We start from the raw sequence: 25,617 nt of genomic DNA on the forward strand, positions 1-25,617 counted from the left end.
TCTCAGAAGAGAGTCTAGCACCACCAGCCAATTAACATGAGCCTTGAACAAAATACAAGAGGACAGGTCTCTGCCTCCATTGGGCTTACAAAATTCAGCCCTGGGAGGCAAAATGGAGAAGGCAGAGGGAGGCAGATGGGTGAACGGGAGGTGAGCTAAGTAAGCCTGAGAAAGTGACCAGTCCAAGGCCACCCAGGGAACAACATAACTGAGTGGGGATTTGAGTTTAACCCTCACGGTGCTACAGTTCCTGGCAACCCTTAAAAACCAGTTCCCAAGATTCTTTGGGGGAAGCCATGTGTTTTAAATGTGTGGCGTGGTACACAGCCCCAGCTGAACACTCTTGATGGTCCTACCGAAAGGGATGCATATGCTTCCCTGTCCCACCTCTTGGTGGCAACGGCCTGTAGCTCAGCGGCAAAACATTTGCTCTGCATGCTGTAGTCACAGGTTTGATCCCTGACATCTCCCATGGGGTTTGGAGAGACTCCTGCCTGAAACCCTGGAGAGATGCTGCCAGTCAGTGCTGACAACACTGAGCTGGTCAGACCAAGGGCCTGACCTGGTATTTTGTTACCACATCATGCACTTTGCATTATGCCACCCTACCAAATATCACATGCAGCTGAGGGCAAGTTAAGAAAAGCAATTGTTGGATGCTTCCATTTGAGAAAAGTTCACTGGTGTTGTTTCCCATTGGGTGTGGCCCTTTGTGCTTAGTCATGCTGAGAGCCCATTGTGTGATGCAGATGACGGACTGGATTTCACAGTGAGCAGTCCTCACCCAACCATGATGCACACTGGGCGAGACCTTGAAGCAGCCACACTCTCTCAACCGGAGTTAACGATAATGTGTCCGTGTACTTTGCATGAGGGCCCACTTTCCCACGGCGGAAGAGCAAGACAAACATGTTTTTTAAAAAAGCAATTAAAAATATATAATTTCCTCTTTGCTGTAATTTGCTCTGATCTTGCGCAACTTCTGGCACTGTTTCTGTGGAGCGTTCTGCCACCTCCCTGTCCTTGGCCTTGTGGCAGTCACGGACCATGCCTTGAGCTGGATCTGTAGAGGAGGAAGTGGTTGAGCTCATGTCTGAGCGGAAACAGTTCCCTTTGCTGCAAAAGATGTGCAATTTTGCCACTCACACCCTGGCTTGTGTGCTTTAAAAACAGGCAAAGGAAAGGCACTCTGGCTGTGTTCAGAGATACCTTTTTGCATAACTACATTTGCGACTGGTTTTTTTTTAATCGTAACAAGGAAGGATGCGGCCAAACATGAAAAAAAAAATGGTAAAAAAGAAACCCCATAAGACTGTAAGACGCACAAAGCAAGGTTAGTAGCTCTGCCCTGAACCTCAAGCCCAAAGGAGAGCTCATGGGAGCAGTGGCGGAGCTTCATGCTCTGGCACCGGGGGAGGAGAGCAGGTGGGGCGGGGCTGGCATGTGTCCTGGGGGTGTGGCATGTTGCCTGCAGGGGCGTGGCACCCAGCGCGGGCGGGGGGGGCAGCTGCAATGGTACCCCACCAGGATCGTGCTGCCGGGGGCAGTATGCTCCCCCCTCCTCTTCCTCCGCCAGTGCATGGGAGTGGTTGGATGCAGGGATACCAAAGAAGGATGTCAGAAAAGCCAGTGTTGCGTTCTAGTGCTTTATTAAAACAAAGGTGCAGACTCACAGCACTAGCCTTTACAGACATAGGATAGACACCACAGTTAGCAGGTGGCTTTTCCGCACCTGATTAGGGCATAGGTGGCAAATACCCAAGTCTTACCATCAGCTCCCCTTTCTGGGCTCGGAGCCCAGCACTCCAAGCCCACAGATAAGGAGAACATCAAAGCAAGCCCATTAGCTTATATCAAAGCAAGGAAATATAAGCATATATGAGCTCATTGTTATAACCAGTACAAATTAATTGTGGGGTTATCTTGACTAGCAAGATGGTGACTGCAGAGCTTCCGGAACAGTTCACCTTGGGTTCAACACATGCTCGGCTCAACATCCAGAGTAAAGAGCCACAAGTTCATGTCACTTCAGGAGAGTGAGCTGAAGTCCATTCCAAAAGGTCGGTCATTAGATGGGATGTATCCTTTAGGTTTACGTAAGAAATAGACTGAAACCAAAGCTCTGAAAAATAGTCTTTGTGTTTCTCTTTTGGCCTGCCTACATTCCTGGCTTAATTTATTGTTTAATGCCCATTGTTCAGAGATACTTTTTAAAAACGCTACCCTGCATTTGTCAGAAGAGTTGGTTCTAGTTCCTACTTATGGAAGGGTTTCAGAGGTATTTGTCCTGTAAAAGAAAAGTACTATCTTGCTAAGCTTTTTGCCCAAAAACGAGTGCTAGCAGCCTTTTAAAAAACAGTATGTCAGAATAGAACATAAAGGAAATGCAACCTTAGCCAGTGTTGAGCATTCCTGTAGTTGAGCACACCCCAAGCCTCTATTTGAAATTAAGAAAATGAATATTTTCTAAAAATATAATCAATATACTTCACCACTACACCTTTTATAGTAATACAAGATTAGCTTGCTATTTCATCCTTGAGTCTTTATTACCCTCTATTAACTGTTCTAAGGTTTTGAGCAACATTTTAAATAACTTAATATTTGGATTAAGATGCAATCTCTCTGTTTTATTAACTACATATGCCTATAAGCACTATACATTTTTTAATGCAACCTGCTAGTGAAATGGTTCAGATGTGGCAAACTTGGTTTTGCACTGTTAAAGACTCATTGCTGAATCCAACCCAGAACGAAACGACAAAAAACCATCTAATCCACGGGTTGGCCACCTAAGGCCCATGGGCCACAAGAGGCCCAGGGGGTCGTTTAACTGGCCCATGAGCCGCCCTGGTACCGAGCCACCTGCTTGGCAAGTCTCCGCGAGCTGCGCTAAACCGACACAGCACAGCATGGGGACTCGCTTCCGTGGCGCCGGAGATCGCGCATGCAATCCGGCCCACAGAAGGATCTCCACTGGAGTGAACTGGCCCAGGTGAGGTAAACCTTGCTGACCCCTGACCTAATCTTCTTGAAGATCATCTAGTTCAGCCCCTTCTGAAGGCAGGGTGCAACCACAGCAACCTGACAGAAGGCTGTTCATCCTGTGCATAAATACATCTAAGTGAAGGAGAGCCCATTACCTCTGAGACAGTCTGTTCCACCACTGAACACTTCTTAACATTAGGAAGCTTCCAGCTAATTCCCCACACACCCCTGCCAAAGTTCCCACCTCTTGGTTCCCTTCCAGCCTTCTGGGGGAACAGAGGACACCCCTACTCCAGCAGAAAACTCCTTCAGGTATTTGAAGACAGCTGTCATGTCTCCCTTTAACTTCCCCTTAAGAGTTATTTTCATTAGTTCTTTCCTCATAGAACTTGGTTGCCACACCATCTGAACCAATGTCCAGGATCATCTTGAATTTTGGTGCTGTGTTCTATGGTATTACCCATCTCCACATTTAATCCACAATCCCTCTATACCTTCATCCAAGTCAAACAACACATTTCTCTCCAGGCTGACACAGAGACGTCATGGAATAGCACTTGTTCAGTGCAGTTCTTCAACCAGTTAATCCGTACCAATTCTATCACCCAGTAGATAAATGATAGATAGATAGATAAGAGAATGATGTTTGTTTCATCTTTCTAGGTACCTATTTTCATTTCACCAACTTTTCAACAAGAGCATCATAGGCCTTATCAAATGCTTTGCTGAAGTCAAGATATAGAAATCTATTATCTACCACAATACAAACTCTAATAAAGAAAAAAGGATAAATGCTGGTCTAGTATGACTTACTCTAAATCAGTGGTTCATAAACCTTTTGCGGTTGCCACCCCCTTGATTCCATTAAATTCCCAGTGCCCCCTATCCTATCTGTCAAAACCATTATCCAAATGGCAGTTTGCAGGACCCACTAGGGAAGTTAACAATAAAATTCAAAGCATTAACAATTAATTGCACATTTATTCAAAATCCAATTAAATCTATAGTTTAATTAATTCAACCAAGGTGATGAACTTGACCCAGTGCCCCCAGCTTTGCAAAGCCTGAGTTTTTTTACACCTAACTGCTGACATCAAGCAGACCAGATTGTGGTTTCTCACATCTGCCTCCTCAATTCTCTCTATTTCCCTCACCTTGTTGGGAAAAAAAGACATTTGCCCATCTCCAGTATTCTGGCAGACACTTTGGAACAGGCATGGGGAATATTTGGCCCTTCTCCTACTGAATTGGCCATGCTTGCTGGGGCTGAAGGGCCAGGGGTTCTTCACATCTGCTTTAGAATATGGTGTGTATGTACACACACACACACACACACACACACACACACACGAATCACAGATTCTTAAGAAGCTGAATTTTGCACTCTGGCTCATGTATAATGACATGTGCCCCTGCACACAGCTGCAATTATATGGTACATACCAACTACCTCATTCTAGAAACCCAGCCACTTCCCCTAGCATAAATATTACCAAGACAAACAACAGTGATGCAGTTTTGGTAATTAATACAGGTATCTATTTTATTTAAAAAAGTTACAAACAGGTGGACTGTAGGGTCGTCTTACAAAATAATGAATGAATGAAATCCGGGGGGGGGTGTAATAGGTGGTTTTTAGTTTACAATGCATTAGATCATAGTTCTAAGTTTTGCATTCACTAATTTTTCCAGGTTTTACTTTTTCACCAATAAAAGGTACAGCACACTGGTTAAGTTCAGGTTTCCTTTTAGGTACTTTTCACACATATCACGGCTCTCAGCTGTGTCCATGCAAAAGGTCACAATTGTACCCAGGGGGGTATTTCTCTCCCAAAAAACAGCTGCATTCACAGACCCTGGCCAGTTGCTCTGGGGGGAGAGGAGCAGGGCCTCAACACCCACTGTGCAAACAACAGAAAAGGTGGCTAAGGGAGACAATAATTCTTTCAGAATTATCTTGTGTTCTGCTGCCACTTTTCAGTCTAGGGGACAGATATCCCAGGGTGGTTTGGGAGACCTCTGAAAATGGCCTTTGTTTGGAGAGTCCCACTGCAGTGATTTGAACACCCAAGAGAGATGCTGGAGGGTCAAAGGAAGCAGCCCACCAGAAGCTTTGCCCTCAACAAGCCCTGATGAAGCTAAAAGGGGGCTTAAGAGACAACTTTTTCAATTAACAAAGAGACCCAGGAGGCAGGCCTGGGGGTCCTGCAAATATGCACCTTGCGTTATCAGCTACTTCCACAAAGCTACTCCTCACTGCAACCCAAGAGGAAGCCTCAGCTAAACATTTGGTCCCTTATTCCAATTTGCAGTGAGGAAACTGACACTGGGCATAAGTTTTGCCATTCCTGGGAATATACCAACTGCTGATGTCAGTTAAGAATTTTAAATCACATTTTAACAATTGATCAATTAAGAAACAAAAGGGAAAGGGTTTGGTGGCAATGCAAGGTTTCTGCCCTCTTAGGAAATTAGGTTATTTGGATCCTCTGTTCCCTTGGCACTACTAACATGTTACCATATAAATATACTTTGAGAACAGCCTTCAGTTTTGAAGTCTTCCATTAAAGTGCAAACCTAACATTAATTTCTAGTAACCCCATTGCAAATTTGGTAACCTGAAGCTTTAAACTTAAAACTGATTTTTTCTCAATAGGGTTCAAATGAGACTAAACATGCAGAATGCTGGTGCCTCTTTTTGAAGTTATAGTTGCCTCATATCTCAGGCTAGTACTTAATTGCAAGAATTCATTGTCAACAGGTTATTGGCTTTTATAGGACAAGCCAGTATTTATCAAGCATGTTCAAATTAATTAAGCTAGGCTCTTAAACCTACAATTTGATACAGGTAAATGAGCCATAGTTATTCAGACTGTGGGGAGGAAAAGGCGGTTTCTCAAATCACTGCTGGAAAAAACTCCTACCTCAACACTTCAACTATTTATATACTTTTCATTCTGCTTAATACCTGTGTTGCTGTTCTAAGTTTTCAAGTATCCAGACAAAATAGTTTAAATCAGGTAAACTCTGCAGAAGGCAATGGCTGTGTAATGCAATCGTGCATGGAGTTGACGCTCAACACTCTTGCCCGCTGTGCCAGCTCAGAGTACTGGAAACCAGGGGAGTGGGCAGGAAATAAGCAAACAGATATTGCTTCAAAACATTATTAGGAGAGAAACAGTATTTTAAGAACTAGAAATTTTTTTTTGTTTTTGCATTTGATGTCATCTTAATCCTGTCAGGCAAACCCAAGTTAGCTTTTGCTTTTGAACAAAAGCCCCGTGGGCAACTCATTATTCTTTGCCGAGAAATACAATATCAGAAATTGAAAAATGTCCTGGTGATTTAACATGAATGCTGCATCAGTTTAAAAGGGAAAAAACAAACAAACTCTGAATACCATGTGATAAGAAGGAAAACACATACAAAGTGCTGGTCAGCTCGAGACCCAGTCCAATAACTTCCTATCTTCATGTGAGACCAATGACCAGCCACCACAGCTGCTAGCGAAATGTGATGTTAAAAACATCCGTACAATATGACTCATATCTATGACACCATCACATGTAAACAGAACATTTTGAAGTTTCAACCAGTGACATTTTGGAGGAGAAGAAAACTTTCTTTTTGCAAATCAAGCACGGATGTGAGGTAATATACAGAAGTAACCACTTGTTTAAGGCTCACTTTTATTCTCCATTAAAACTTTCACTTAAAAAGGCATTGAGTAGGTAATACTGAGTTTAAAATTTAATAAATACAAGTTCTGGAAATCAATTAAAGAAATCAAAACATATTTTTAAAATGAACTTTTGCATATTAGCCATTAATAGGAATTTAGAAAGCTATTTTAAAAAGAACGAGAAGGACTGAGAGATAAAGAACAGATTTTAGAATGTGTGGTAAACATGCTAAGCGTTTGTCGCAGGCCTACGGATGTCCATGGCCGCCGCTGACCTTTTTGCACCCACGCCTGGAAATGTGCTCTAAAGAGAGAGACAGGATTTAGCAAGGCTCAGTTCTGCAGCCTGGGCTGAAAGGGTTTCTCCAAAGCAGGATCTGTGCAAATTCCTCTGAGTTTTTATCTGCAGTTAAGACAAAGAGCAAATCAAAGGCAGGCTCGGCTCTTTCAGGATACAGACCAGTGATTGGGCCAGGGGCCAGCCTATTCTTGTATTAAACAGACTCCACTACTTTGGCGCAACAGCCCACGCCCACTGTTTCTGGGCATACCTTACCCCCAAGGTAGTTGAGATTCAGGCAGGCCCTTTCGCCTTGTCCTCTGTAGCTCCCCCACCCTATCAAGCACACAAGGCTCCTTTACATTCCCTTTTCTCATGCTTCATTTGAGTGCACAAATTTTCCCCTGACATGTAAGCCAATTTCATCATAAAGGCCAGGATTCTGCAATACTGTGAGTGGCAGAGAAAGCAGGTGGTGATGCTTTTCAGACAGTGTCACACCTGGCAAAGTAGAATTTGCAAATGGCATCCCTCAGCAAGAAAGGCAGTCCACCCCCCCCCAGCCTGACATAACAGAAGAGAGACCACTGGTATTTCACTGGAAGCCCCCCCCCCTTTTAAGAGTGGAAGTTTCAGACCAGGGCAAAGGAGAGGCTGCACAATGTCACCGGTGTTATTCCATTTGCAGCAACTGATGTGAGTTTCAACACAAACTTTTAAACTGCAGAACACAGTCAGCAACCACCCTGGAATATTTAAATGACAGCTGACACATCAGACTGTTTTCGTAACCTCTTGCCTCTTTTGAGCCAAGAGGCAGCTTCCAATCATGCAGAAGCACAGTAGGAATCAGCAGTGGCACTCTTCCGCTTCTTCAGATGCTTCTATTATTAAAGTGATTTGCATGACAGGGAATATGCTTAGAGCAGCTTGCGCAAGGACTCTGGGGTCTGATCAACCTCAGAAGGCCCATATCCACATTCCTTTTAGACAGCCATCTTTATACCCAAAGCCAGGCAGCAGGAGGAAAGGCTCAAGAGAAGACTTGCTGCCTCTGGAGTGGTTCTCCTTGGACTAGGCTGGGTGCTTCGCTGGACTCCAGCTCCCATCAGCCCAAGGCAGCCTGGCCAATGGTCAGGAATGGTGGCAGCTGCAGTCCAGCAAAATCTGGAAAGTACCAGGAATGATGGAAAACCAGGAAACAGATGCTGAGGCAAGTACCTCAGGCCAGCCTCCCTCCTTACACACGGGGCTAAATGAGGCAGCCCGATGGCTGCCATCAACTTGCATCTCCACCTCATTTTCTGCGCTAGTCTGCATCCTGCTGGTGCGCTCATGAGGTTCCAAAAAACTATCAGTACTAACTATGAACTATCAGTAGCCTGTGCACCTTGTTAATCTAGTTACTAGGCACTGTTGCAAATAATGTGGTTTTGCCACTTATTTCCCACCTCACCAACTACTGTTGAAACTCCATTACACTTTTGAATAGCCTGTATGATCACATAAGGCACAGAGGTCCACTCTGCTGGTACCCAATGCAAGCACTTTAGGGCCTAACCAGTGGCTCTCCACCGAAAGGCAGGTGTACGCTTCAAGGCAAGTTAACTGAGGTGCTGCTGTGCATTCACATGATCCTTATTCAACTGGGGCAAGTTAACAATTATTTTCTGGGCAAACTTGAGAGGGGCAGAATGCAAGCACTGCAAACAGAGGGCAGCAGCTTCAACCCTTTGCTACTCTGGCTAAAAGGCTTTTGAAAGGCCAGTCTCTGTGCAAGACTATGGGGAGTCATCAGCAATTGCTATAGACCATGCTGGGCTAGGTGAACCAACAGCCTGATGCAATGTAAGGCAACTGAGAACAATAGCAGGGATCTCCAAAGGAAAGCTAGTCAAACCCATTGCCAAAGCAAAAAATTCAGGGCGGCAGCAAACCACAAGACATTGGTCAGATGTCCAGCAGAAGCCACCTGCCATGGCAATGTAGGCTGGCAAGAAACTGAACAAAGTGCGTTTCTGAGAGATCCAGTGGAGTCAAGTGCTTCCTTGGGAAGCACAAGTCTGAATCCTGGCCCAGGAACCAATATGACTGGACAGCATAGGACAAGCTCCCTACACTGTCAAATGAACTGCCACTCCTCACTTCTCAATCACAGGGTTGCTGCAAAAACAATGCTACTGCCCAGTTTGTATAATAATAATAATAATAATAATAATAATAATAATAATAATAATAATAATAGAAGACACTGTAGTCCACCTTGAGCCTAACAGCTCCCTCCTACCCTTGAGTGGTATTCTGCTATCCATGGAGATTCCACCAACCTGCTTGGTATGGCCATGATTGAGGTTCTGCTTTCTCTTTTTCACTGGACAATACAAGTTGTACAACACTGGTCTTGCTTTTCAGGCAGGGATGCATAGTTCATTTGCCTCACGATCTCTGCAAAGAGTTCATCCACCATGGTCTTGCTCTTGGCAGATGTCTCCATGAATGGGCAGCCCCACTCCTGGGCCAGAGCGCGACCTTCCGCCGACAAAACCTCCCTTTCCGACTCCAGATCCACTTTATTCCCCACCAGGATGAGAGGAACCTTCTCGTATCTCTTTACACGGACAATTTGGTCCCTCATTGGCTTGATGTCCTGAAGAAGAAAAGGAAGCCATTGAAACCCTCATGGCTGCAGCAGTGCTCAGACAGCAAACCAGTGCAACTGTGACCAAATGTTAAGCGATTTAGCCTACATGCCAGAAAGCAGATCTGGCTCCACTGAGAGGGCATGAAGTGACAGTTTTCATTTAGGGGGCAGAAATATCCCTGTGGGAATGGCAGGTTCAGGGAAGGGATTTGTGCTATGCCTTCAAGTATGTTATTTTGCTTTTAAAAAACCCATTTGTATATATTTTTGTATGAAGAAAGGTCCTTGTCAAAAACTGTACAACACAGGTGCAAGAGACACATGAGAACAAAGAAGACAGATAGGCAGATGGCAGCATGTCAGAGGCTTGACAAGCCTTCCAAGTCTCTGAGTCTGTAAGAACAAGGGGTCTGTCACGACACCTGGCAACCCATGTGGGGAGGGTGCTCACAAGTTGTTTTGCAAGCCTCCACTGGAGCATGGGGAGAGTGTGACTATAAATAAGTCACTCGGGATCTATGGGATCTTGCACACTTCTAAGGTACAGAAATAATTAAGTATTGAAAGCTACAATTATTAATGCAATTGCATGGGAAGACTCACGCCTACTTCCTTTTGATTAGGAGTGCTAAAAAAAGACACACACACCCAGTGCAAGCGGGTCCCACTGCCCCACTTGAGGATTCAATAGAGGCTTGAGGTCTTGAGGGGTTATTAAGTTGTCTTTCTGCTAGAACATGCAAGATATCATGAGCAGAGAAGAGAGGCAGCAAAGTCCAATAGAAAAGAAATGCCAAGGAAAGAAGCCTGGAATCAAGATAAGCATTTATCTAGCTATGCATCCACCACGGATATACTCCACTCTCTGCGTGGGTGTAATAGAGTCTGCCAAGAAGCTGGAGTCCACCCAACTCAGCAAGTTAGCTGGTGCCAGGAAGGAGTCTTTGCACAGCTCTTAGGGAGGGCCAGCTTCTAATCCTTCCCATGCATTCCTTTCCACTCCAGGTTACAGGAATCACTATTAAGATGCCCAATTGCAGCTCTGCATGCTTGGACTTCAGACATGAAGGTTTCAATAGCATGCTCAGACTCCCCCCCCCCCAAAAAAAATTATTATTGTGAACTCAAGCAGTTAAGAGCTCAACTGGCCAAGACCAAATTGTTTTATGGTTGTGAACTGAGCATATTTGAAGACTGCTACGTTACCTACCGTATTTTTCGCCCTATAGGACGCACTTTTCCCCCTCCAAAAATGAAGGGGAAATGTGTGTGCGTCCTATGGGGCGAATGCAGGCTTTCGCTGAAGCCTGGAGAGCGAGAGGGGTCGGTGCGCACCGACCCCTCTAGCTCTCCAGGCTTCAGGAGAGCCCCACCGCCAGCCCCACAAGCTCGGGGGACAGCGGGGAGGCAGAACGCCACCATCCTGCTGTCCCCCGACTTGGCTAGAAGGCTGGCGGGGGGGAGAAGCCTGCTCCTCCCCGTCGCCAGCCCCGCAAACTCGGGAGACAGCGGGAGAGGCGCAGCGCGCCCTTCCCGCTGTCCCCCGACTTGGCTAGAAGGCTGGCGGGGAGGAGAAGCCTGCTCCTCCCCGTCGCCAGCCCCGCAAACTCGGGAGACAGCAGGAGAGGCGCAGCGCGCTCTTCCCGCTGTCCCCCGACTTGGCTAGAAGGCTGGCGACGGGGAGAAGCCTGCTGCTCCCCGTCGCCAGCCCGGCAAACTCGGGAGACAGCGGGAGAGGCGCAGCCCGCCCTTCCCGCTGTCCCCCGACTTGGCTAGAAGGCTGGCGGGGGGGGGAGAAGCCTGCTCCTCCCCGTCGCCAGCCCCGCAAACTCGGGAGACAGCGGGAGAGGCGCAGCGCGCCCTTCCCGCTGTCCCCCGACTTGGCTAGAAGGCTGGCGGGGGGGAGAAGCCTGCTCCTCCCCGTCGCCAGCCCCGCAAATTCGGGGGACAGCGGGAGAGGCACAGCGCGCCATCCCGCTGTCTCCCGACATGGTTTGGAGGCTGGCGGAGGGCTTCCTCCTCCCCCAGCCCCGCAAGCTCCCAGAGCGATGCCAAAGCTGCGCGCAGCTTCGGCATGGCTCTGGGTCCCGTTCTGGGGGAGGGGGAAGCTCAGGCTTCCCCCGCCCCAGCCTGGCGCGGGGGGGGGGGGAAATAAATTTCCCCCCTTTATTTCCCCCCCCCCAAATCTAGGTGCGTCCTATGGACCGGTGCGTCCTAGGTAGTGCGAAAAATACGGTAAGCCACCACCAATACAAAAACTATTTTCACTCTTTCAAAACTCAGCAACAAAGCATCTGACTTATCCTGACACAACTCACAATATGTCAATAGCTTTTAGCAATCGGTATCTGCAGTCATTCCTTCTGACCCAAACTGTCTTCTGTAACAAAGTGTGGTCAGATTTTTAAGAAGACAAGTTATATGAATAGATATTCAAAAACTTTTGTGTATGTTTTGGTAAATAATGTTCAGCTAAAAACACTGTTTGGTGTTTTTAGCTAAAACCACAGCTATGGTTTTCCCAGTAGTGATGTATGGAAGTGAGAGCTGGACCATACAGAAGGCTGATCGTCGAAGAATGGATGCTTTTGAATTATGGTTCTGGAGGAGATTCTTGAGAATCCCATGGACTGCAAGAAGATCAGACCTATCCATTCTGAAGGAAATCAGCCCTGAGTGCTCATTGGAAGGCCAGATCCTGAAGCTGAGGCTCCAATACTGTGGCCACCTCATGAGAAGAGAAGACTTCCTGGAAAAGACCCTGATGTTAGGAAAGATGGAGGGCACAAGGAGAAGAGGATGAGATGGTTGGACAGTGTTCTCAAAGCTACCAGGATGAGTTTGACCAAAGTGCGGGAGGCAGTGGAAGACAGGAGTGCCTGGCGTGCTCTGGTCCATGGGGTCACGAAGAGTCGGACACGACTAAACAACTAAACAACAACAACAAAAAACCACAGTGCTGCCAAACTGTGATTGTGGATAACAGCTTCTTAAAGTCTAGTTGCACTCCTAACAGAGAAATATATTTTCAGTTGCTTGAGATTTTTGGGGAGAGGGGTACGCACAAAAAGTCCCGGGGGAGGGGGCAGGAAGCATAGATGAAACAGTATTTCTTACCTGGAAAGATTGTTGGTTCACCAAACTGTAAACTAGGATGAAGCCTTGGCCATTTTTAATGTAGAGATCACGCATGGAAGCAAACTGTTCCGTCCCTGCGGTATCCAAGATTTCAAGTACGGATGGGGAGCAGTCCACTTCAATCTCCTTGCGGTAGAAGTCTTCGATGGTGGGGTCGTACTTCTCAATGAACGTCCCGGTGACAAACTGCACGGTCAAAGCCGACTTGCCCACCCCCCCACTCCCTAAAACCACGACTTTGTACTCCCTCATGGGCGCTGGCGATCCCCCTGCACAGCATAAAACAGGGAGGCCGCGAGCCGGGGAGCAGCTGGCGGGCAGGTGGGCGCAGAGGAGGACGAGGAGGAGGAGGAGCAGCTGGGGCAGAGGAATGCCGAGTCAGGGGGCTGGCACGCCCCCCGAGAGGAATCGGGGAAAGCCGAGTGGGGAATCCTCATAGGGCTGGACGCCCCGGTGGCTTCTCCCCCACCTTTTCCAGGGGGGCTCGCAGCTGCCTTTGCCCAGAGGAGGAATTTTATTCCGGGGGGGCGGGGTTGAAGCCGCGGCGCGCCAAGGAGAAGGTGGGCTTGGCTTTCCTGAGAGAGAAGAGGAGGAAGAGGGAAGCCTGCGCCTGAGATCGGGTCCCTCGCAAGGGGCTTCTGCCCTGGGGGGAGGGGCGGGGCGAGGGGGCTCAAGGCCGCGCGGGATCGCGGGGTGCGCGCGCCCGTGAGGCGGCGGCGGCGGCTTCTCCTCCTGCCTCCGCCGCCTGCTCCGTCCTGCCTACGGGGAGGAGCAGAGAAAAGAGCCCGCGAGGGGCGGCTCAGAGATGCCCTCGCCGGCCCGCCAAGCCTTCCAGCCCGGCCCCTCGCCGCCCCCTCACCTGCGCCAAGCCCCGGCCGCCGCCGCCTCACTGAGCCATGGCCGGCCGCCGCGCTCTGCTCAGGGGTGGGGAACCGCCCGCCTGCCCGGAAGGCTTACGCAGCAGTACCGCTCACACGGCTTCCGGGAGGGAGCGGAAGGGACAGTCGATGCCGCGACACCGGGCGGGCGGAGGGAAAGGAAACGGTTACGGCACCAGGGCGCATGCGCTATTAGCGACATCTGCGCCGGCGCAGGAAGAGCGAGGCCTCACTTCCGGCGTGCGAAACGCACTTCCGCTGCTCTATCCACCCGCCTTCACCATGCGGCTCATTGACGTTTCTGGTTCTGTCTCCCGAGGCAGGCGGGCGCCGACAACGACGTCATTTCCGGCTGCCTCCAGTCCAGACCTTGTCGGTGTCGCCACTTCCGCTCTGAGGCGCTGAGGTTTCCATGGCAACGCGGGCGGGAGAGGAGCTCGTCGCTCATAGAGACCTTCTCGCTGCCTGGCCTCGCTGCCGCCTTTCCTCCGAGGAGCTCAAGGGGGCGCGCGTCCCCCCAACAGCCCCGCCAGGGAGTCCGAGAGGCCCCGAGGGGCTCCGTGGCCGAGCCGGGATTCGAACCTGCAGGGCTTAAGCGCAGCCCCTCGCCCACCACGAGGGGTCCTTCCGAGACGCAGCGCTCGCTCTTTTTGAAATCCCGCCGCGAAGACTGTAACCTCGCTGCTGTAAAAGATAGCCATGCATGCGGGGGGCGCGGGGGGCGCTGTGGGTTAAGCCTCAGAGCCTAGGAAAAGCTGTACAGCGAGGTGGGCACCGCAGCCCCAGAGTCATCCGCGACTGAACTGAACGATTAGGGGTCCCTTTACATACATACATAATGCATACATACATACATACATACATACATACTGTCAGCGCTGCCCAAGGTCCCAGCTCACACAAGACCAACGCTGCTTCTTGCTCAAGTTTAAAAGTCTTTATTGAAGTTCAGTCTCATTTCCAGACGTGCAGCGCGCAACGCTACATCTATCCGTCAGACCGTAGAAGTCCCATCTGAATCTCCGCCCCCCTGACACCAGCTTAAGATTCTAGCTTTACTCCACCTTTTCCTCTGTTCCTTCTTTCTCTGGGTCCTTCTGCTAGTCGGAGTCTCTGCCCTCCGAGATTCTTCTGACGCTGATTCTCCCGACTCCTCCCCCCCCCTCTTTCGGGCTTTAGGACCTGGCTCCCAATCCGGGTTTTCTGCTGTCCCGCGCTCCTCCACATTTGAACTTGGCGCGCGCGCGCAGCCTCCCACTTTCCTTCTGACCGTTACACTTGTGTCACTGCTCCCCCTTTCGGGGAGGCTAGCTGGACCTGGCCTTCCCTCCTTCTCCCCACTCCCCGATGGAGGAGAAGATGGTCCTGACTCACGTGACTCTTCCCCCCCACTGTGCTCTGGTGGGGAAACTGGCCCTACTCCTCCGCTACTCCTTTGGGACTCCCCTCTGGTTCCTTGTTTATGGATCGTCCCCTCTGGGATTCGCCTCGCCCTTACCATAGGCGCCCTCTCCTGGGAATCTTCTGATTCGCTGGAGAAGCTCATGGAATCTCTCGGTCCACTGTCATATTCCCCTACGCTCCCCTCTGATTCCTCTCCTCCGCTCTCTATCTGCTCTCTCCCCTGCTCTTCTGCTCCTGAGCCTCTGACACATACATATACTTTCCATAGTTAACACCATACTCAAGGTGGCTTGCGGCGTGAAAAACATTAAATAAATACAAAAGCAGCAAATGTAAGCTTAAATAAATGAAACAAAAAGCGAACCATCAAATCAAACCATTTCCATAAACATTTTAAGATTAGGGATACAATAAATATATCAAAAACATCAACAATCCCCCTCCCCTTTGCTTTAGAGAAGTAGGCATTTAAGGGCATAGATATTTTGCACTTGTGAAAAATTGTCCCTGTGACTCAGTGTGCGTCACACAATGCCACACCTTTGCACCAGTGGACCTTTCAGGGCTGCAAGATGTGTCATATCAAGCTAAATCTGAAACACCTCACAATGCCTTAATGTTTGTTTCACTTGGTTTGCCATCAATCAGAGTTCATAAACAGAACACCCAACAGATAATGGAAAAGGAAAAGGTTTTACCAGCAAGAGATGGGAACAATAGAATTACTCATAAAACACTACCCACACTCTGCCACCAAAGCTGGCCAACTTTTCATCTCTCAATAGAGAGGCAAAGGCAGAGATGCTGAACCACTATTGTTCCACTGGACTGGCAACTGAATCTTACTCCAACTCTGCAAACAGAACAAAATCCCACAGGATACCTGAGGGCAGGTTAAGAGACTCAAGGGTGTAATGGAGAGCAGCTGCTGCCCCTGTAGGTTTTCCAGGTCAGAAGCGTCCCAGAGCCTGAGATTCCAGGGCTTAAACCTGAGATCCAGCAGTGGCCCCTGGTAATGTCTTGGAGGCGGTCCCTGGAGGTCGACCCTAACTGGCAGAGGGGAACAGAGGAGGGCAAACCCTCAAGTGTCTATGTATTGCAGCCAGCTCCTGTTGGGCTTAAACTTGCAAGCTGCATGCACAGTCTTCTCAATTACTACTATTACTACTACTATCCCTCTCGCAATCTGGAGATTCAAGCCCTTTCCCTGCCACCTGGCAGGGGCCCAGGCAAACTTTAAGCCCCTGCTACCTGAAGCAAATGCTTCACTCTGCCTAATGGTGGAGATTGCTCTGCCAACAGATGGCTGGGGAAGGTAGACAAACGGTCTTTGGGACATAATAGCAACTATCAAAATCATGCCCAAAGTTCATTCCCTGAGCCTGGGCCTTCATCCTGTCTCATGACTGGGTGCTGATAATGAAGAAAGTGCTCCCCTCCCACTCTTAGAGCACCAGAGGGACATTTCAATATGTGCCACATAGCACCCATCTTTGCCTCTTTCAGTGTTCCTTTAAAAATTTTTGTTCATCATAACATTAAAACAAAAGAATAAAAATATAACAAATGGTGTTATAATGAAAGCATAAAAACAGGATACAGTGGTATCTCAAGATCCTCAAAAGCTGGTTTGGGCAAAAAGTGAGTCCCAAGTCTGAAAAGCTAGAAGCCTATTGCTCTAAGGTACCTTGAAGGCCATTGGTCCAAAAGGCTTGGGGGTGGGGAGTGAGCGGAGAATGGAGTCTTCTCTGTGGTGGCACCCTGTCTACAGGACAGATTCCTTCTTCAGCATGGGTGGGAATTTTTTCTCAGCTTGAAGGCCACATTCCCTTCTGGGCAGCCTTTCAAGGGCCACACACTAGTGGTGGGTGGGGTTAGAGGCAAAAGTGGGTGGAGCAAGAAATGTACATTTGATATGGTAGGCTAGTTTCATCACACACACAAATGCTCTCTACCGTCTATCCAGGCAACCAAGAAGCACGGTTAAGAGTCCAAAGACATAGCCTGGCCCACCAAGCACACTCAAGGATCAGTGACAGTTGTGTCCTGGGGAGAATCCTGAGGGTCAGATAAGGACACTGAGGTTCCCTACCTGTTTTACTAGTATGACTGGCACCATTGTTGCCATTTTGGCACCAGGCTAAGCCTTGTTTGCCCATAAATTTGACGTTTTGGCAGCTGATGATGGTCTTCTGTTTTCATCAGCTTCATTTGATTGCGCATTTTAGAATGCCTTAGAATCTGTAGAGTTGGGAGGAACCCCAAGGACCATCTGGTTCAACCTCCTGCAATATTGGAATCATGCCCTAAATAGTCCCTGGGTGGTCTTAAACGGCTAACCTTTTAGCTAACAACCAGATCCTTTGGCCCATTGCACCTGGGTCTTCTCCCTTCCCCCTTTGAATGCAGGAACATTTGCCTGCCTTTAATCTGCAGGGACCTCACCTGTTCTCCAATAATCCTCTAATATTAGACTGAGGCTCTGAGATTACATCCTCAAGCTCCTTGAGTACCCTTAGGTGCAGCTCATCAGGCCCTGGAGATTTGAATTCATTTAAAGTTGCTAGGTATTCCCTTACCACCACTTTTCCTATCTTGAGCTGCAGCTCTCTCTTCAGTGCTGCCTTGTACTTTACTTTATAATTGGATCGGTTGTTTCTGCTTTATGTTCTGCACCCCGCCCTGGTATCTCTGTAGATGAAGGGTGGGTTGAAAATAATAATATGTTGAATGAATGATTAAATAAAACCTATAATCTTCCAGTCCAGATTGCAAATGCATTTTTCAAAAACCATCTGTTCTGTAGGGGTGCACCTTGGACTAAAGAACACAATGTGCCTCTCTGATGACATGCGCTTGTTGGGGAAATTATTGAAATTATACAATGAAAATTGAAATGTGTGTGAGAAGGGTTGAGCAAATTGCATAGCTATCAACTTACAGATTTGAAAATAAGGGACCAGCAGCCAAAATAAGAGACCTGCAGCCTCACCTGTTCCAGGCACTCCAGTCTTCCTGTGCTCCTGCAGTCTGGTCAAACTCATGCTGGTAGCTTTGAGAACACTGTCTAACCAACTTTGTAATCAGAGGTTCAACTGAATAGAATCTGAATCACATGCACCACAAGGCCTAAGCAGCCTCAACTTAAGATGGCTCCCCGGCCTGGCTTTGCACTGCAAAGTTTGCAGCAGCACGTGCAACAAAATAGCGTCCAGCATTCAAAAAACCCCTCAGCTTGCATTAACTAGCCACACACAAGGCATGCAAGCTCCACCCCCCAGTCGTTCTTAGACTTCTTATTGGGTGAGCAACACAGCCAAGCAACACAGTTGGAGCCTCCCTCCTCCCTGGCCGGCAGGGAGGGAGGGAAAGGAGCTGCTTCCTTTGAAATTTAAGGGACATCATTTAAGGGGCATTTAAGGGACATCCATCAATAAGGGACAGCAGCGGGACATGGCGCTGGAATAAGGGACTGTCCCTTCAAATAAGGGACACTTGACAGCTATGAAATTGTGTTTGTAAGGGAACCAGGAGAGAAGGAAAAAGCAGCATGAAGGCAAGAGAAACTGTTGGAGGAGGAAGAAGAACTTTGTTATGCCACATGGCTTAGCTGGGGAAAAAAGCTGTTATTTAGGAATACTAAAGGTATAAATATTGCTGTTTCTTTTACCTGGCACCTTCCTCTTTGCCTAAGGGTGGGTGGGTTAAGTGGAGTCCATTGCAGTGCTAAATAAGTGCCTGTTAATTGATCTGACTTGTGTCTGGTATTGATTGGCCATCGGTATTGAGGAACCACCCTGATATTTTCCCTAACACCCTAGCCTTCCCCAGTCTGGTACCCTCCAAGTGTCTTGGACTATGCCTTCCACCAAACCCAGTCATCATGGCACTGTGACATTGGGGATGATAAGAGCATGGCTGTACTGGCAGGGGCTGATGGGAACTGTACTCCAAAACATCTGAGGGCCACCAAGTTGAGTAAGGCTGGCACATTCACTAATCATACCAGTTATTGGCCCTGGTCAGTGTTAGCTCTGTACATAGAACATGGTCTGATACTTGAATCATATGATCTGCCAATTTATCTAAAGCAGTAGTTCTCCAACACCTTCCTGCCCCCACTATGGACCACTTGGAAATTGTCATGACAGACCATTTCATAGAATCATAGAATCATAGAGTTGGAAGAGACCACAAGGGCCATCGAGTCCTGCCAAGCAGGCCATCGAGTTCCTGCCAAGCAGGAAATACCATCAGAGCACTCCTGACATATGGTTGTCAAGCCTCTGCTTAAAGACCGCCAAAGAAGGAGACTCCACCACACTCCTTGGCAGCAAATTCCACTGTCGAACAGCTCTTACTGTCAGGAAGTTCTTCCTAATGTTTAGGTGGAATCTTCTTTCCTGCAGTTTGGATCCATTGCTCCGTGTCCGCTTCTCTGGAGCAGCAGAAAACAACCTTTCTCCCTCCTCTGTGTGACATCCTTTTATATATTTGAACATGGCTATCATTTCACCCCTTAACCTCCTCTTCTCCAGGCTAAACATGCCCAGCTCCCTTAGCCGTTCCTCATAAGGCATCGTTTCCAGGCCTTTGACCATTTTGGTTGCCCTCCTCTGGACACATTCCAGTTTGTCAGTGTCCTTCTTGAACTGTGGCGCCCAGAACTGGACACAGTACTCCAGGTGAGGTCTGACCAGAGCAGAATACAGTGGCACTATTACTTCCCTTGATCTAGATGCTATACTCCTATTGATGCAGCCCAGAATTGCATTGGCTTTTTTAGCTGCCGCGTCACACTGTTGGCTCATGTCAAGTTTGTGGTCAACCAAGACTCCTAGATCCTTTTCACATGTACTGCTCTCAAGCCAGGTGTCACCCATCTTGTATTTGTGCCTCTCATTTTTTTTGCCCAAGTGCAATACTTTACATTTTTCCCTGTTAAAATTCATCTTGTTTGTTTTGGCCCAGTTCTCCAATCTGTCAAGGTCGTTTTGAAGTGTGATCCTGTCCTCTGGGGTGTTAGCCACCCCTCCCAGTTTGGTGTCATCTGCAAATTTGATCAGGATGCCCTTGAGTCCATCATCCAAGTCGTTGATAAAGATGTTGAATAAGACCGGGCCCAAGACAGAACCCTGTGGCACCCCACTAGTCACTCTTCTCCAGGATGAAGAGGAACCATTGATGAGCACCCTTTGGGTTCGGTCAGTCAGCCAGTTACAAATCCACTGAGTGGTAGCATAGTCAAGACCGCATTTTACCAGCTTCTTTACAATAATATCATGGGGCACCTTGTCAAATGCCTTGCTGAAATCAATTAATGATTTTCATGCCTGTTAGCATTGTTCCACCATAAGCAGCAGCCTCTCCATTGATGCTGAGCTGGACAAGCATATTGGCAAGGCAGCTGTGGCAATAACTTGCCTCTCCCCAGGGTCTGGGGAGAATGTGATGCTAATGTCCAATACCAAGATGAAGGCCTACAGCTCTTGCATGTTGAGCACAATGCTTTAGGGAAGTGAGTCATGGGCAATTTACATCCACCAGGAGACATGTCTCAATGCCTTCCACATGTACTGTGTCAGGAAGATTTTGGGCATCATGGCAGGGCAGAGTCTCAAACAAAGATGTGTGCTCCTAAGCCCACATTCCCATCATGTTTGCAGTCTCAAGCGATGTCTATGCTGGCTTGGTCATGAGCACATAATGGAAAATGGCAGGATCCTCAAAGACTTGCTCTATGGAGAGGTGCCTAACTAACATTAGGCAGGCACCATAAATGAACTCTTTTTACCTCCTGCTAAAAACATTTAGAAGCCTGAGACAGGTAGAACAGTGACATATGTTTTGATCTGGCTTATCATTGATTATAGTTTTTCACTTATTGATTTTTCAAGTTTCTAAATAGTTTTTAACTTTTTAAAACTGATAATTTCATTACTTTGTTTTTGTAAACTGCTTTCTTTTTTACAATCAAGCAGTTTATAAGTTTTATTAAATAAAAATAAATGAATAACAAGTTACTTCTGAGCATTTCCTGATTTTAGGAATAGGTTTTCCCTACCAAACCAAGTTAAACCTACAGGCAGTCATGGGCACCGACCTAGTTGGCTTTAAGAGGATTAGACACCTTCAAGGAGGAGAGGGCCATCTACACTCTGCCTCCACGGCTGGTGACAGCAGTGCTTCTGAACACCAGCTGCAGAAGGAGAGAGGGCTCTTGAGAGGGCTCAAATCCTGCTTGTGGGTTTCTCACAGGCACCTGGTTGGCCACTGTGAGAACAGGAATCTGAACTGGATGGGCCACTGGCCTGATCCTGCAGGCTCTCCTTTTGCTATTACTTTCCTCACACGAAAGTTCACTTCTGGTTAGCCTACGTTAGGTAGGACCTGGGAATAGTTGCATTGTTGTTACTGGAAACTCATGCTGGTGTCTAGCAAATGAGCCAGTGACCTGTAGATCCTTCGCTAACTTCTGCCCCCCTCCCTGCCCCCTTGTAGATCTCAGGAGCAGCAACTGGGGTGGTGGTGGTAAAAGAGTGGGCCATATCTGATTCATGGAATTCTGGAAAAATTGAATGGGTATGTGTCACCTGGATCACCATCTAAAGTATTTAGGGGAATAAATGTATTTAAGAAGCTATCTAGAGTCAATTGGGGTAATGAATAGGGGTAATGGAAGCAGAATTGAATTGATTTGGAACAGGGTCTCTTGAAAATTTAATTGGGGTAAATGAACTGAAGAGGAGTTGATTTATCTAGGATGGGGTGCAAATTAACTGAAGAATTAACCAGGGTGATTTGGGTGAGAAATCAGTTGGTTTGCTAACTTCCAAATCTCCATCAGTATGTATACATTAGTATATTTACCTTTTATGCAACTTTGTGTCAGTGGCCCTGGGTCCCAAATCCTTTAAGTGCCTTTTAAAGCCCATTGTTTGCACTGAAACTTTATAACCTGTCTCCTTGTTCAGCTGCTATCCCTGGTTTTACCATTGTTAAGGGGCATGGATCATTTCTGCAGCCCCAGAGCCTCCATTATCTTACTTGTTGAAAAAGGGATACACCAGGTCTGGTTAAAAACAGATCTTCTAGTGTGGGAGCACCTGTTCTTTGGAACTCCCTGCCTACTGATGTTAGGCAGGTGCCTTCATTGGCACTTTCATTATACACCTTTAGGTGCCAGGCAAAAACATTCCCCTTTAACCAGGTCTTTGGCTGGTTGACATCTAATGCCCCTTTAAAATGTGTTGGGCTGTTTTTGGTTTTATTTTGATTATGTATGCTGTGCTTTTATATTGTGATTTTATCCTGTGAACCGCCCTGATACAGGTATAGGGCATGATGCAAATTTAATAATTAAATAAACATGGTGCACTAGTGAAAGGCACCACTAGTGCAACAGAGCTTTCAACACTCTCTTCTCTCTGTGCATCCCCCAAACCTGCCCCAAATATGATCTGGAAGGTCAGGAGGACCCCCAGAACAGCAGAGGGTGGTGGTAAAGGAGAACTAGGATTGTTCCATCTTGCAAGTAGGAATGTTTGCACGGACAGAATGATCAGAAAAGATAAATATGGAAATTCTCACTGAAAAGTGCAATTTTTTTCATGCAGTTTATTTTTTATTTAAACACTTCTGTTTGGTTGAACCAAAGGTGAAGATGTTCTCTGGAAGGCCTGCAGGTGCCATCTTGGCAGTTAATATAGGTAAAGTAAAGGGACCCCTGACCATTAGGTTCAGTCACAGATGACTCTGGGGTTGCGGCGCTCATCTCGCTTTACTGGCCGAGGGAGCCGGTGTACAGCTTCCGGGTCATGTGACGAGCATGACTAAGCCGCTTCAGGCGAACCAGAGCAGCGCACGGAAACGCCGTTTACCTTCCCACTGGAGCGGTACCTGTTTATCTACAGTGGTACCTCGGGTTAAGTACTTAATTTGTTCTGGAGGTCTGTTCTTAACCTGAAACTGTTCTTAACCTGAAGCACCACTTTAGCTAATGGGACCTCCTGCTGCCGCCGTGCCGCCGGAGAACAATTTCTGTTCTCATCCTGAAGCAAAGTTCTTAGCCCGAGGTACTATTTCTGGGTTCGCGGAGTCTGTAACCTGAAGCGTATGTATTCCGAGGTACCACTGTACTTGCACTTTGACATGCTTTCCAACTGCTAGGTTGGCAGGAGCTGGGACCAAGCAACGGGAGCTCACCCCGTCACAGGGAATCAAACCGCTGACATTCTGATCGGCACGTCCTAGGCTCTGTGGTTTAACCCACAGTGCCACCCACGTCCCTGTCAAGATAACCCAGAACTAATTGGCAGTTGTGGGACTGACCTCATATATGTTTATGTATTCACTCCCTTTGATATATGCTAATTGGCTTGCTTTTATGCTGTGGACCTTGGGATGCTGGGCTCTATAATAATAATAATAATAATAATAATAATAATAATAATAATAATAATAATAATTTATTTATACCCCGCCCATCTGGCTGGGTTTCCCCAGCCACTCTAGCCACTCTCCCAGAGAGGCGAGAAGCTTTGGACAATTGCCACCTATGGCCTTGCTGGCCAGGTGTGAAGGGAGGTTCTAGGTAAACTGCTGTATGCGGCTTTGTGCATAAAGAATGTATAACCATTTTCTTGGCAAGCCACCTCTTTGTTGTGGTGTCTGACCCACATCTGGAAAGGCTGGGAGACCTGGCAGGTTGACTTGTTCTCGGTCTACACCTTTCTTTTAATAAAGCACTAGAACTGATTACTCTAGAATCATAGAATTGTAGAGTGGGACCCCAAGGGTCATTGAGTCCAACCCCTGCAATGCAGGAATCTCAACCAAAGCATCCATGACAGATGGCCACCCAACTTCTGCTTAAAAACCTCCAAGGAAGGAGAATCCACCACCTTCCAAGGGAGACCATTCCACTGTTGAACAGCTCTTACTGTCAGAAAGTTCTTCCTGATGTTTAGTTGGAATCTTCTTTCTTGTAACTTGAAGCCATTGGTTTGAGTGCTACCCTTCAGAGCAGGAGAAAACAAGCTCTGGCATTTTTGACATCCCTCTTTGGTATTCCTGCGCCAACTACTCCCAAGAGTCCACGTGGAAACAGAATGGAGCAATAAAATTTAAAAGTCTGGTACAGGGAGGTGTATTTCTAGTTAAATTATTATAATTATTTCATAGAATCATAGAATATTAGCATTGGAAGGGACCCAAGGGATCCCTTTGCAATGCAGGAATCTCAGCTAAAGCATCCATGACAGATGGCCATCCAACCTCTGCTTAAAAGCCTCTAAGGAAGGAGAGGCCACAACCTCCCGAGGGAGACCGTTCCAATGCAGTCAGAATGTTTTGCACATATTGATATAAATCATCTCACACAAATTTTCAGTATAAGTGTGGGGTGTTGAACTGTGTATCGTTCATCAAGTCCAGGCTGATGAGAGTTGTAATCCAAAACATTGTGAGGGCACCAGGTTGGTGGCAGCTGTTCTGCTGCAAAGCACCCAGAGATCTACCAGTTCATCTACCTCATCTATCTTCTGCCTGCCCTCAAATAAAGGGGCTTTCAATGTTGATTAAATAGGTGTAAGTGGGAGGATAGTTACTAGCCATAGAAAGATAAGAACTTAAGAAAAGCCTGCTTGATCAGTCCAAGGCCCAACTGGTGCAACACCCTGTTTTCCCAGTGGCCAACCAGATACCCCTGTGGGAGTCTGCAAGCAGGACCAGGCTGAGATAGTGCTCTTCCTCTTTGAGGTTTCCAGCAACTGTTATTCAGAAGCATACTGCCTATGACAGTGGTGGTAAAACATAGTCATCAAGCATAGCCAATCATTTCAGCTATATGGTCAAATTTAAGCTGCTATGTTTTGCTCAACCTGAACAGCTCATGTTGGTAACAGCATAGTGCTGATAATGCCAAGGTTGCAGGTTCAATCGCCATATGGGACAGCTGCACATATCTGCATTGGGGGAATATGGGTTGGGGGTTGGATTAGATGATCCTCAAGGTCCCCTCCAACTCTTCAATTCTATAATTCTATGATCAGATTAAAGTCCAAGAGGATGTATAAAAGACCTGCAGAGTATCTCATTCTGTTCCATGTTGTTTTTCTCCAATAGTTTTGGGAAAAGGAAGTTTCTGCATGAGTTCCCTTCTTGTTCCCCAACTGTAGCTTGCGTTAGGGGCAGAGGAAGGAAGAGAGGAATGTGGATGTATTGAAAATGAAGATAAGAAAGCTGTCACTGAATCAGCTATCATTTAATAATAAATGCTACTCAGTGTATAGCAACATTTTAATTTGGCAGGGCAGCAAAACAATAAGCCCACACCTCAAGCATGTGCCTCAATATATATTGCAAGGTGCAGCTCTGGAAAGAGGATGTCAGGGCCTCCATTTTGCAGTCTGTCATGCCTTGGGCACGGATGACACTGCTGAGCATTTTAGCAAGGAGGATTTTGAGTGGGCAGACGTTTCAGCCCACAGTAGATGAGTTCATTTCCAAGGAGACATTTGCAGAAAAGTGTAAATTAATTGAGAACACAAGGTGATCCCTCAGTGCTCTTTCTCAGGCGATTGTAACAAAGACCTTAAGCAGGGAT

General features: G+C 47.3%; 1 protein-coding gene across 1 annotated transcript; it reads right to left on the bottom strand.

The window, feature by feature from the left end:
* Positions 1–9,277: 9,277 nt before the first annotated feature.
* On the bottom strand, positions 9,278–13,153 carry RAP2C (RAP2C, member of RAS oncogene family). The gene is made up of 2 exons (XM_053373615.1): positions 12,709–13,153; positions 9,278–9,597 (listed from the first exon to the last, which is right to left on the bottom strand). The coding sequence occupies exons 1-2, from the start codon at positions 12,979–12,981 to the stop codon at positions 9,319–9,321; spliced, it is 552 nt and encodes a 183-aa protein (XP_053229590.1). The 5' UTR covers positions 12,982–13,153; the 3' UTR covers positions 9,278–9,318.
* Between the last annotated feature and the right edge of the window lie 12,464 nt (positions 13,154–25,617).

This window comes from Podarcis raffonei, chromosome Z (genome assembly GCF_027172205.1).
Source record: "Podarcis raffonei isolate rPodRaf1 chromosome Z, rPodRaf1.pri, whole genome shotgun sequence".
Classification (NCBI taxonomy): Eukaryota; Metazoa; Chordata; class Lepidosauria; order Squamata; family Lacertidae; genus Podarcis; species Podarcis raffonei.

Bases quoted from the DNA above. Each gene is read 5' to 3' on its own strand.
- RAP2C (XM_053373615.1), bottom strand. From the start codon at position 12,981: ATGAGGGAGTACAAAGTCGTGGTTTTAGGGAGTGGGGGGGTGGGCAAG. The intron at 9,598-12,708 runs GTAAGAAATACT...TTTCTTCTTCAG, and splicing joins TGAACCAACAATCTTTCCAG to GACATCAAGCCAATGAGGGA.